Source organism: Salmo salar, chromosome 16 (genome assembly GCF_965601325.2).
Source record: "Salmo salar chromosome 16, fSalSal1, whole genome shotgun sequence".
NCBI lineage: Eukaryota > Metazoa > Chordata > Actinopteri > Salmoniformes > Salmonidae > Salmo > Salmo salar.
In genome coordinates, this window is record NC_138306.1 from 17396816 (window position 1) to 17411003 (window position 14188).

Sequence of the window (14188 nt, forward strand, 5' to 3'; positions counted from 1 at the left end):
TCAATGGCTGTGCGAAATTGCTGGATATTGACAGGAACTGGAACACGCTGTCGTACACGTCAATCCAGAGCATCCCAAACATGGGTGACATGTCTGGTGAGTATGCAGGACATGGAAGAACTGGGACATTTTCAGCTTCCAGGAATTGTGTACAGATCTTTGTGACATGGGCCCGTGCATAATCATACCAAAACAGGAGGTGATGGCAGTGGATTAGTGGCACGACAATGGGCCTCAGGATCTCGTCACAGTATCTCTGTGCATTCAAATTGCCATAGATAAAATGTAATTGTGTTCGTTGTCCGTAGCTTATGCCTGACCATACCATAACCCCACTGCCACCATGGAGCATTCTGTTCACAACGTTGACATCAGCAAACCGCTCGCCCACACAACGCCATACACGTGGTCTGCGGTTGTGAGGCCGGTGGGACGTACAGTACTGTCAAATTCTCTAAAATGACATTGGAGGTGGCTTATGATAGATAAATTAACATTCAATTCTCTGACAACAGCTACATTCCTGCAGTCAGCATGCCAATTGCATGCAACCTCAAAACTTCAGACATCTGTGGCATTGTGTTGTGTGACAAAACTGCACATTTTAGAGTGGCCTTTTATTGTCCACAGCACAAGGTGTACCAGTGTAATGATCATGTTGTTTAATCAGTTTCTTGATATGCCACACCTGTCAGGTGGATGGTTTATGTTGGCAAAGGAGAAATGCTCACTAACAGGGATTTAAAAAAAATTGTGCACAAAATCTGAGAGAAATACGCTTTTTTTGTGCATATGGAACCTTTCTGGGATCTTATATTTCAGCTCATGAAAAATGGGACCAAAACTTTACTTGTTGCGTTCATATTTTTGTTCAGTGTATATGCACGGCCACATCTTGGGAGCCCAATCACATCACACAATGCTTAATACCAATCACCCTCTCTCTCAATCTCCCCCTGAAAGAGTGTAATTCACTCTGACAGATAGCACCTGACAGGTCTGCCTATTCACTTCGCCAGCAACCCTGTCTCCCTCCACCTCCACATTATCCAGCCTGTCATATTAACTAGTACCTGATCATGGTTCTAAGCCTTGTGATTACACACCTAGATGATCAGGACAGCGCTTCTTCAAACATGAGGTGGATGTCTTTCAATGTTTCTCTCACACGTTTCAAATGTGCTTAGCTTTCAGGATGATTAGGTTGTATTTTAGGGCCTGTATCAAGGATCAGGTCTCCCCTGTCCATGTAATATTTTTCATTATTATCTAAAAGGCAAAACTGGTCCTATACTTTGTATTGTAGATTCCTGATATATAGATTAGACATGGGAACAAAGTACTGTTTGGACTTTAGCTAGTAGGCTAGCTCATTATCTGTGTGTAACAATATAATGTAAATCAGGGATAGGCAACTCGACTCAGCCGCAGGCTGATTTTAGATCGTAGCGGATGGTCAGTGGGCCGGAACATAATTATAATAATTTGTACACTGAAATTTGACCACAACTAAACTCAAAAGGAAATTATATATAAAATAACAATAATTTCATACCTTGTTTACATTGATCACATATGTCTTTTGTTTTTTATTCTTGGGAACAGATTTCCGAGATATTATAATTGTTTTGCTGAATTCCTGTTGATCACCAGCAGAGGGCGACCATTTTGAATCCATTTTCACATTCACTCTGTTGGTAATGCTGACAAATTGGATCATACCTCTAAAAGTAGCAGAGATCCCATTCTGGAACTTTGATATGCCCGTAGAATAAATTATTTTCAAGAATATATATAAAAAAATGCAAAATCAAAAATAGTATATTTTGTATATTCATGTTTATATTTTAAAATGTTCATGAAATCATAATACTACTCATATTACAGAGAAAGCAGTAAAGCTTCATATGACACCATTGTTTTCTTTGTAGATCCAACAGTGCATTCGGAAAGTATTCAGACTTTTTCCACATTTTGTTACATTTCAGCCTTATTCTAAAAAGGATTAAATAGTTTTCCCCCTCATCAATCTACACACAATACCCCATAATGACAAAGCAAAAACAAGTTTTTAGAAATTTTTGCAAATGTATTACAAATATAAAAATGAAATATCACATTTACATAAGTATTCAGACCCTTTACTCAGTACTTTGTTGAGACACCTTTGGCAGCGATTACTGCCTCGAGTCTTCTTGGGTATGACACTATACAGCACACCTGTATTTGGGGAGTCTCTCCCATTCTTCTCTGCAGATCCTCTCAAGCTCTGTCAGGTTGAATGGGGAGCGTTGCTGCACAGCTATTTTCAGGTCACTTCAGAGATGTTCAATCTGGTTCAAGTCCGGACTCTGGCTGGGTCACTCAAGGACATTCAGAGACTTGTCCCGAAGCAACTCCTGTGTTGTCTTGGCTGTGTGCATAGGGTCGTTGTCCCATTTGGAAGGTGAACCTTCGCCTTGGTGAGGGCTCTAGAGCAGGTTTTCATCAAGGATCTCTTTGCTCCATTCATCTTTCCCTCAATCCTGACTAGTCTCCCAGTCCCTGCCGCTGAAAAACATCCCCACAGCATGATGCTGCCACCACCATGCTTCACCGTAGGGATGGTGCCAGGTTTCCTCCAGATGTAACGCTTGGCATTCAGGCTTCATCAGACCAGAGAAATTTTATCTCATGGTCCGAGAGTCCTTTAGGTGCCTTTTGGCAAGCTCCAAGCGGGCTGTCATGTACCTTTTACTGAGGAGTGGCTTCCGTCTTGCAACTCTACCATAAAAGTCTGATTGGTGGAGTGCTGCAGAGATGGTTGTCCATCTTGAAGGTTCTCCCATCTCCACAGAGGAACTCTGGAGCTCTGTCAGAGTGACCATCGGGTTCTCGGTCACCTCCCTGACCAAGGCCCTTCTTCCCGTGATTGCTTAGTTTAGCCTGGTGGCCAGATCTAGGAAGAGTCTTAGTGGTTATATATACAGGTGTGTGCCTTTCCAAATCATGTCCAATCAATTGAATTTACCACATGTGGACTCCAATCAAGTTGTAGAAAGATCTCAAGGATGATCAATGGAAACAGGATGCATCTGAGCTCAATTTCGAGTCTCATTGCAAAGGGCCTGAATACTTATGTAAATAAGGAATTTCTGTTTTTTATTTTTAATACATTTGCAAAAATTCCTAAAAACCTGTTTTCAGCTTTGTCAATATGGGTTATTATGAGTAGGTTGATGTGGAAAACATTTATTTGATCAATTTTAGAATAAGGCTGTAATGTAACAAAATGTGGAAAAGGTCAAAGGGTCTGAATACTTTCCGGATGCACTGTACATTTGAAACACTATTGAGTCTCGAAGGAAGCCTGGGTAATGCCAAAATCTCATATGCCAATCATTTGTCAATGATTATTTTAGATACAAATCTCAAATATACTGTATGCCATGTGACTGTGGCCAAGACTCATGTATGGCCTTGTGTCAATTGAGAACGGTTTACTAAATCAGTGGTTCTCAATTCTCTCCTTAGGGATCCCCAGCTGTTCAGAGCTAGCACAACTGATTCAACTTGTCATTTAACACAACAATAACGCCTAAGGAATTTTAACAGTAAAATATGGCTTACCAGATTAAAAAACCCTTCATGGTTCTTCAAAAGGATCGAAAAATAACTTTTGAGATTGATAAAAAGTTCTTTAGATAACCATACTCCATAAAGGTTCTATAAAGAACCAATAAAAAAGGGTTCTATATAGCACCTAAAACAGTTGTAACCATAGCGGAACAATGTTTTGCAGCTACACTACCAGTCAAAAGTTTTAGAACACCTACTCATTCAAGGGTTTTTCTTTATTTTTACTATTTTCTACATTGTAGAATAATAGTGAAGACATCAAAACTATGAAATAACACATATGAAATCATGTAGTAACCAAAAAAGTGTTAAACAAATGAAAATATATTTCATATTTGAGATTCTTCAAATAGCTACCCTTTGCCTTGATGACAACCCCCATCTCCAGCATCACTCTCCGCCACATGGCCTCAAACTGCACCATTTTGTTTCTCTCCAAAGCCCACACACTGTCAACATTTAGATAATAAAGCATTTTACCTTTCCATTGTGTTAACGACGGAGGATTGGTTGATTTCCAGTTAAGTATATGTTTTTTCAAGATGATTGACAAGAAAAGTATTGTCCAACCCATCGGGTATCTCACTGCACCCTCATATGCCATGTCTTGAAATATACTGACAGGCGGGTTAAAAGTACATTTACATTGTAATTCTTCTGACAGCCAACTTTCTAACTCCGCCCATAACATTTGGACTTTATAGCATTCCCAGAAGTCATGGATTGAGTCATTGTTCATTTTACACTTAAGACATGACTCAGCCATTTTGCTGTACAATTTATATAAAACAAATCTATACATTAGTTCATAGTGGATTATACGTACATTCTATGCCTTTAGATTTTCATGTGGACCAATGTATCTGTGAATTCTAAAAAGCTATCCAAGGATTGTTCCATAGCGTTGGTATGTAGGGAGTGGTATTGGTTCTTCCATGTTGTTCTAATGTTCTTAATTTTGAAGTTGTTAATGTTCTTTGCTCCATCCTTTGAAAACAGACACGTGAAAAGATTGCACCTCTTCATCATGTAGCATGCACCTCTTCATTATGTACCCATTGTTCCTCTTTACTGCTTTTAACTATATATTGCAAGTAAAAGCCTTGGGTGGCAAGTTAATTAATACAATTTCAAGTCTGGAAGGTTAAAACCACCCTCAGACTTAGGAAGATGTAAAATGCTCCTTTCTATTCTATGAGTTTTATTAGCAAAATAAAGTTTGTTATGACCAAGTATACTTTTTTAAAGAATATGTTCGGTGGGGTAATTGTTATTACTGAGAATAACTATAAAAACTTTGGGAGCCATGCCATTCTGAAAAGGTTTATTCTACCTGGAAGATTTATGGGAAGATTGTTCCATTTAATTAGATCTGCTTTCATATTGTTAAGGAATGGGATAAAGTTATCTTTATATATTTGTTATCACTTATTAAGCATCCTATGTATTTGACATTTTTTGTGGTCCACTTAAAGGATTGGTGTATAATTATTATTTATATTTTTCCTATTGCCATTATTTCCTTTTTTCCCACATTAATTTTAGATCCTGAGATTTTATTGTATTCAGAAAATATTTGTTTACAAGGGGGGCATTGAGTTTTCAATATTGGTCAGGTATATCAGGAGATCATCTGCAAATACGTTTAGTTTATATTCATGTTTACCAATACTGATACCTGTCTAATTCTTTCTGCAAGCAGTTCAATTGAAAGTGCAAACAGGATGGGGAAAGAGGACATCCCTGTCTTGTGCCTCTTTCTAAATCAATTTCATCAGATAATGTATTATTTGTGTATATCTTTGCTTTTGGACATTTATATAATACTTTTATTACATTTATTATTTCAGCTGGAAAGTTGAAAACTTCCAAAGTTTTGAATAGAAAATGCAATTTAAGATGGTCGAAAGTCTGATCAACCTATATCTTGTTTTTTTGCATATTGTATTAAACTAAAACATGTTCTTGTATTTCTTTGTAAGTGTCTATTTTTAATAAACCCTGTTTGATTGATATGTATCAAGTCTGATAAGACTTTTGCCATTCTATTGCTTATGAGCTTTGTTATTATTTTATTGTCACAATGTATTAAACTTATGGGTCTGTAATCAGCAGGGGACTCTCCAGATTTTCATGATTTTAATATAATTGAAATAACTGTTTGATACATGGAACTAGGAAGCACTGAATTGAGTGTGGTGTTTTGTCATTTGTGTAAATAGGGGTGCTACTTTGTCCCAAAATGTTAAATATAATTATATGGGAAAGCCTTTCATTCCTGGTGCTTCTCTCCATACGAATGTTTTAACAGTGTCTAATATTTATTTTTGGGTCATCTCTGTTTTTATTGAATATTTTGTCTGCTGATAGTTGATTCAAGGTTGTTGAGTCTAAGAAGGCTGTAGGATCAGTCCAACTGTTGTTTAATTCTGACTGATATCGATTGTAATTTTTTTTATTTTTTATTATATAGTACCAAAAAGGTATCCGCTATGGTTACAACCCAAATAACTCTTATATAGAACTTTTGGTTTTTAGTATTTATGTAACCTATGCCGTCGTAGCATGTTTTGAACTTGCCTCTTTGTTTGTTAGTACATAGAGATGGAGAGGAAATGGGTCGGTGGAGAAGAGGAGAAGAGGTTATGTTTCATTGTTTTTTGGCTTTTGGTTGTACAACAATTTGAAATATTTGTGAAATATTTGGTAGGATTTGTAGGACATGATTTGATACGTTGTTTGGTGCTGTGTTGTTTATGCTTGCTAAGTATTGTAGCTACCTTCTGTCAGTCTAAAATGAGACCAAGAGAAAGATTTCCATCTCACATCATAGTATTGGTATACTGTAAATGGAGAGGAAGACTTTGTTGTTAGGCGTAATCAGCTTTTTAGCATCCTACAACAATAAGGTGAGACAAATACTAAAGACAGGAATAAGAAACACACAGTATTTGTCTTACTCTGCTTGATTACCTATTTCAGGTGCATTATCTCCTAGCTGAAATGATCAAGCATGTTAACAACATACATACTTAATTTGTCAGATATGTTTAAAGGCCCGATGCAGCCATTTTTGTATCAATATTAAAACATTTCATGATAACAATTAACTACCTTAATGTAATAGTTTTCCAAAAAACTAAAATAGCTTTTAGAAAAAAAGTATTTCTCAAGCAATAATTTTTCTAGGACTGTGTGGGAGTGGTCTGACTGGGGAGGAGAAAACTGAAAACTAGCTGTTATTGGCAGAGAGGTTTTGAACTCTCTTTGTTATTGGTCTATTATCCAATTTACCGACTGGTGATGTCGACAGGCAAACCAAAACTCCCGCCAATGCAAACCTGCTGATTACAAGGAACTGTGTAGATTGTATTTTCAACCAGCAAGTATGAGGAAATAACACTGACCAACTTTTTCCACACTTTTAGAGTGTTAGTTTTCTGCTGTTTTACAATATGAAACAAAACACAGAAAAAAAATGTTTTTTTACTGCACTGGGCCTTTAACTAGAACATTTACACCAAAACTTCCCTAGAATACTTCATAATTTTCACTTTGAGTTTTCTGTAAATGTAATATGTAATATGAGGGCTCTATTGCACTTATTGCTCACGTTCATGCCTTATGTGTCTTTTTTCTATTATTTTCTCTTTTTAGGTGGAAGTTTCTATTATGTGCCTAGGTGTGTCCAACTCCCATGTCTGAGGAAAAGGTATCAAAGGTTGCTATACCATCAACCACAAGCAGAAGCTTCTGAAGGACTCTGGGACATCCAATCTCTGACCACCATACTGTAACAGTCCACAGATCCCTGAGTAGATAAAGGTGCCACGCCATTGGACGAGGACAGTCACACTGAAGGAGCCAGATGGCACTGCTAGCCAATCAGCTGATGGATTCAGCCAGGGTTGTGAGTGTCATAAATGGGAGGGTGGACCACTTCCCACAGTTCCTGAGGGTACAGAACCAGGGTCACATGACCCAAGTCAATGGCACCCAGGAAGACACGCGCAAGAACAGGAAGTACCCGTGCCAACTGTGTGGCAAGCGCTTCCGCTTTAACAGCATCCTGTCGCTGCACATGCGCACGCACACGGGCGAGAAGCCCTTTAAATGCCCTTACTGTGACCATCGGGCAGCACAGAAGGGCAACCTCAAGATCCACCTGCGCACTCACAAGCAGGGCAACCTTGGGAAAGGCCGTGGCCGGATCAGAGAGGAGAACAGACTGCTCCACGAGCTGGAGGAGAGAGCCATCCTGAGGGACAGGCACATCAGGGGTGGTCTAGGTGGTCTGCCCCAGCCACCACGACCCCACATAGCCCATCCCCAGCAACCCAAGCCTGTCTCGACCACCACCCAGCTCCCCTTGACCTTCACAGGTTCTAGCCCTGTAGAGACTCTATCACTGCCATCCACTTCCCCCAAGATGACCATCACAGGCCTGGAGGATCACACCCAGGCCCAGCCTTCTGCAGGTTTCCGCTGCTCCTTCTGCAAGGGCAAGTTCAGGAAGCAGCAGGAGCTAGAGCGCCACATCCGGATCCTCCACAAGCCCTACAAGTGCACCCTGTGTGAGTTCGCCACCTCCCATGAGGAGGAGCTCATCAGCCATGTGGAGACGGCCCACATCGCCTCCGAGTCGGCCCAGACTCAGAGGCCCACGCTGGGCAGCGGTCGGGGCATGAAGCACCCTGGTGGGGAGTTCCCCTGCGAGGTGTGCGGTCAGACCTTCAGTCAGGCCTGGTTCCTCAAGGGACACATGCGTAAACACAAGGACTCGTTCGAGCACTGCTGCCAGATCTGCAGCCGGCGATTCAAAGAACCCTGGTTCCTCAAGAACCACATGAAGGTCCACCTCAACAAGCTGGCTGCTAAGAACAAGCAGCTCCCTGCTGACCCGGGGGTATCTGTCAGCATGACTAGTGTAGCCCAGGATGCCCACTACATCCACCTCTACTCCCAGTACATCTCAAGCCTCAACAGCAGGTTCCTCTCCGCTGAGAGAGCGGGCCATTCGGAGTTCCAGCAGATCTTCGCCACAACTGGCATTGGGATGAAGGTGAAAGAGATGCTGGGTAGGATGCTGGCACCAGGACACGATTCAATGACTGAGGGGGAGAGTAATCACTCTTTGTTGGGCTTGAATAATCTGGTGCCTCCTCTGACTGCCAGCAACAGGGAGTATCAACTACAGGCTTCTGCCAACAAGGGAGACAACCTCAACAGCTACCCAGGCTGGCAGGTCATGGCACCAGGACCGGCTGTAGATCAGGGAGACATATATACAGCTAAAGAACAGCAGCGGGTCTACCTGGCTAAGCGGAGGGTGTCATTAGATGAGCGACAAGCATCTGTGAGCGACCCAGAGAACCAGGCTATTAGTAGGCCTAGCAGCCCAGGACTGAGCCATGTCTTGGAAGAGAGCCTCATAGGACCATGCTTCTCTCAGACTGGCAGTACCCAGGATGACAGCAGCCTACCCTCCTCCCCAGTCTCAGGTACATAACCATCTTCTCTTACTTAGTGGTTGCAGATTGTTTAAGACATTGTTGTTTCTGGTTTTCTAAATGATTTGTTATAGGTCTATTTATGCATTCTGTATTCTATAGTCAATATTTTACAGTAACTGACGTATCCTCAGTTCCAGGGTCAAGGTCAAATAGATGACCAGCATATGATGACTTCAATGGGCACATTTATATAGAGAGGATGTTTGAGAACTTCCATAAATCGGCCATATGTTCCAAATATATACCATTTGCTATCCCTCCCATCATGCATAGACTAGAATGGAACACAACTGCACCGTTCCATTAGGAGATAAAACTATGCCTTTGGCTAAACTTCACTAATGTATTCAGGTGAACTTGTCTTGAAGCACAGGGTCAGTACAGCAGCATATCCATACAAAAAATATAATCAGTAATAATAAGGCCTTTCTTTGCTTATTAACTTTAATGTTGTCATGTTGAATGCTAGAGATAATTAGCCTCTGCTATTTTATATCAGTCCAATTCCAACCCCTTGCCTTTCCTACGGGGCACAATATGTTAATGCATGCCATCTGGTGTTTTTAATGATTTGATATATACCACCTGGTGATTTTTATGATTTGATATACCACATGGTATTTTTATTGATAGTCTTCTGTTCCACCTGGTGATTTTGATGATTTGACTCCCTGGGTGCATGCTTTTCTTGTCATGACATCCTGTTAACACATTGTCTGGATTCTAGCTGCAGCTCTAGTGTTTTCAGATAAAAATACAAGCTTCCTCATCTCCTCCTTAGCTTAGAATTCTGGATCTTTTACAGACCTGGGTTCAAATGCTATTTGAAATTCTTTCAAATACTTTAGCTGTTGTCGATTGAGCTCGCGTGTTGCAATGGAACCAATAGAAAAGTCCCCAAAGTGCAAACTCCCACCAGGCAACTGGGCACTCTAGGTAGACTAAAGCAAATACTCAAAGTATTGGAAAGGTTTCAAATAGTCTTTGAACCCAGGTTTGATCTTCTAGCAGGGTTAGTGAGAGTCAGTGTCTCTGACACGGTTTTGGGGGATTTGATCCACTGTTTCCCCAAATGAAGGCCGTGAAACAGAGATAAATGGATCAGGTCTAATCTTGTTAAATGTTTTGTTGACATATTGTCTACTTATACTTGTATGCACATGTAAATACCAGCATTTTAAGGGTAATCCTGCCACAGCCCTTTACAAAACAGCTACAATCTATGGTATTTTCAGCTTCTCCTGCTTCCCCAGTCCCCAGCCAATACTACAGGCCTATGTTTGTAAAAGCTAGCTGAGAATGAATCGGAGGAAGTCTGGGCTGCCACGTTCGGTATCAGAGTGTAATTTGAGTCGATATTAAGCATGGAAACTAATTCATTTTAAAGGTCAGGCGTCAGTGCTTCTTTAAATGATGGATCCCGGCTCGCCTCTCCTCATCTTGTTCCCCTAGTTCCTGTGTAATGGAAGACTCACTCAGGGGCTTAAGGACTGCATTGTTTTGCTCTGACAATATATCCCCGAGACCTCTGCAGCTGCTGGAGAACATACAGGCACTAAGTGCAAGTCTTGATGAGGGGCTTTAGGAATGGGATAAGTTTGCTGCGCCTGCTAACTGATCGAGTGTGTCTCGATGGGCTGGAGTATTACAGTGGCTGGAGGAGTTCTAATTCAGGAGATGTTGAGGAATTATCATTGTTGCCAGATGTTTCAGCTTGAGACACATTGATTAGGCCTGAATAAGTGGCCGTTTTATTCCTATCCAAAATGGCTGTAGTCATGAAGTTATACTGATGTTTCCAATATGGATAGCGGATACAGTTGTCAGAGTTAGCGACTGCTTTACTAGATACAGTACATGCAGATAAAGTTGTCCAAATACAGTAGTGATACAAGTGTCAACATGTTAGATTATGGTCTGTTTACTCATATGGATACTAGCTAGTCTTGAGAATGGTGTTCTTAAAATCTAATCAAGACAGATGAAATACTCTAATTCTAATCTTGGATCGTGAATAATGACTCGTTTTTTAAAAGATAAACTAATGGGAGTGCTTTAGAGGCCCCTGACCTACATCAGAGCGTCTGGATTTGAATTGGGAACATAAACATGCCTGAAATCCTCTGACAGTTATTCATTAGTCCTATTCAAACTCTTAACCCCAAGGTCAATGAGCATGTAATGATATCGTCATCACTTAGTCTTTGTTCCTTTCCCCGGCCTTCATGCTACTTTTACTGTATACATGTTAACACGTTACGAGTGGTTACAGAGAGACAAGGAAGGATCATGTTTAGGGGTATAGAAATCAGTGTAACTGTATTTAATCGTTCTAACTTCTAGTTCCATCTGATGATGCTTAAAGGGATAGTTCAGAAAAAAACATCTACATTTGTAATTTCGCTGAACAATCCCTTTAAATGTGTACCATAGCTGGGGGGTTTTAAATGCATAAACTGGGCCTATACAAGTAGATTTGAACACGTCTGATTTCTGATTTGTAAACCGGATTACCTTTTGGCTTGACTTCCCATTCTCACTTCTGTCCCTTAATCCTCTTTTTAATTATTATTGCAGATAAGAGGTATGAGGCTCAAATGAAGCTCAAAATTCTTGTTTTCCTAGACGCTGATAAAAAGATTTACCGTGGGAGTTGTGAACACCTGCCTTGAAATATTGCTCCACGTCTCCTGAATGCCATTTGGCTTAATTGACTTGGAAACGTCCCAAATGCGTCATTGACGATGTGGTCTAATTAATATTAATAATATATGCTATTATAAACATCAAAGAACATCTGGTGCACTTATTTTCTCCCCAGCAGTCTTGTGTCTCTTCCTCTCAGATGGTTCCATCTTAAAGCAAACCACCTAGGTTTATTCATTTAGGTGCTTTAGTTTATACTGCATCTATACTTTTATAATAGAACAATAATGTGTTTGTGTGTGTACACGTGTGTGTGTGTGCACACTCATGTGTGTTTGTGTGTGTGTGTGTGTGTGTCTGTATACATGGGGGGTGAATACATTGAATAAAGAATGCATTTCCATATGAAATGAATCACTTTCCCCACCAGCTGGATGGTTTGCCACAGCACATTATTTGAGTTGTTATTTTGCATTTCTAATCGCAGGCTGTATAACTCATATGCACCACTTCATTGTATGATCCTCTGTGTTAGGTGAGAGAGGCAGGGCCCTGTAATGATACAGTAATTGGAGTTCGGTTGATCAATCGAAGCGCTAAAATTACTCTCGCACATAATGTGGGCCTCAGCAGTGTAAGTAAATCTAAAACTGATTAAGTTAGCATGAACAACACAATTACAAAGATGGCACCCGTCCAAGGACAAGAGAAAAGGGGAGAGTCGGGTGTTGAGTCTTTGTTTGGTTTTGCTGCTCTGGGGGGTATTAGCGAGCAAATGTGTTTATGAAAGAGACAGTGGCCAAAGATAAGGTCACATATGTCTGTGTTCTGCGTTTTATTTATTTTTTGTCCGCAACAAGCCTATTTGGTGAAAATACACTACTGGTGTGAAAATGCACATATTTTCTTCATGCAAATGTTTTATTAGTCGCATGAAAATCTGTCACCAATTGGATAGAAACCTAGCTCGTGTGTCTGTGAGTCTGAAAGACTGCCGTTAAGCAGTAGGATTTTTTTTTGTTACTGGACCCACTGGGCAAAAACTCGTTTAATCAACGTTATTTCCACTTTATTTCAACCAAAATATTCAACGTGAGGACATTGAATACACTTGGAAAACGGATTGGATTTGCAAAAAACCATCAAGGTAAGGGAATTTTTACCTAAATCGAATAACATGGTAACATTTTTTGTTATTCACGTTAGTGGACAACTCAGTCTAATGTAAATCAAAATTATATGTTGAACTGACGTCTGTGCTAAGTGGGGAGACAATGGGTGTTTCTGAGGAGGCTCCTTACCTGCTCACTGTCCTGGCTGGACACACTCACACACTCACACACACTCACACACACACACACACACACACACACACACACACACACACACACACACACACACACACACACACACACACACACACACACTCACACTCACACTCACACTCACACTCACACACACACACACACACACTGTGTGTAGTTGACTGTGTGTAGTTCAAGGTCATTTATATGTGACTAGCAGTGCTTTCTACCTCATTATTAGTGTGGGGCTTTATGATCTGCTCCATTCAATTCATTTATATTCCTCTCTCCTCTAGCTATATTATGTCATTTAAAATTCTAATATTTAAAGAAAGGCTCTTTAAAAATAAAATAATTTATCATTAAATGATGGATGGTGTTAGTATTAAAGTTGGAGACAGCATAACAAACAACTCTAGATCATTAGAGACTGACCTCAGGGAGAAATTCCTCAGGGTCAGGTCTGATCTGGGGTTGTTATAAAATGTATATTTCAGCCAAGGGAAAGGAATCACTGTTGTTAGTCAGATATTAGTCCATTAAAGAAGAACAATAAGGCATCAATATGCATAGAATTAGATGAACAGCGCTGGGCTTTATCTCGCCATCCCAGACGCCACATCCCTAAAAGACACAGTATAATATATGACCTGACCTTCAAATGCCAGGAGAGTGTTGGACAATAAACTGCCAATATTTGTGGCTTAATGGCGCCGGATGACTTTTACAGTAATTGGAATGGCACAGAAACAGCTGGGCTGCTTAAAGACAGAGGAATTGAAGCAGTGTGTCTCAAATGGCATACTATGCTCTATATACAGCACGACTTTTGACCAGAGCCCTGGCCAAAAGTAGTGCACTATATAGAGGATGTGGTGCCATTTGGGACACAGCCAAGCACTAACTCAAAATTGTGGAAGTTTATGTAACCCTATAGGAAAGGCTGTTATTACACAGCTCAACCTAACATGACACATGGTGGGAAATGTTCATGTATACGGAGTCCATATTAGGACAGGCACACAAATGACTTTAACACAAGCTTCATGGACATGTGACTTTGTCCTAATATGAACATCGTACAGGTGAGAAGTCAATCCAAGTTGC

General features: G+C 40.4%; 1 protein-coding gene across 2 annotated transcripts in view; it reads left to right on the plus strand.

Moving 5' to 3' along the window:
- LOC106573268 (zinc finger protein 536) overlaps positions 1-14188 on the plus strand; it is a 46096-nt gene that overhangs the window by 15186 nt on the left and 16722 nt on the right. For both annotated transcript variants that reach the window (XM_082962582.1, XM_082962583.1), the window contains exon 2: positions 7276-9119. In XM_082962582.1, the coding sequence (XP_082818708.1) occupies positions 7487-9119 (1633 nt within the window). In that variant the 5' untranslated portion in view covers positions 7276-7486. The remainder of the gene's footprint in view (positions 1-7275; positions 9120-14188) is intronic.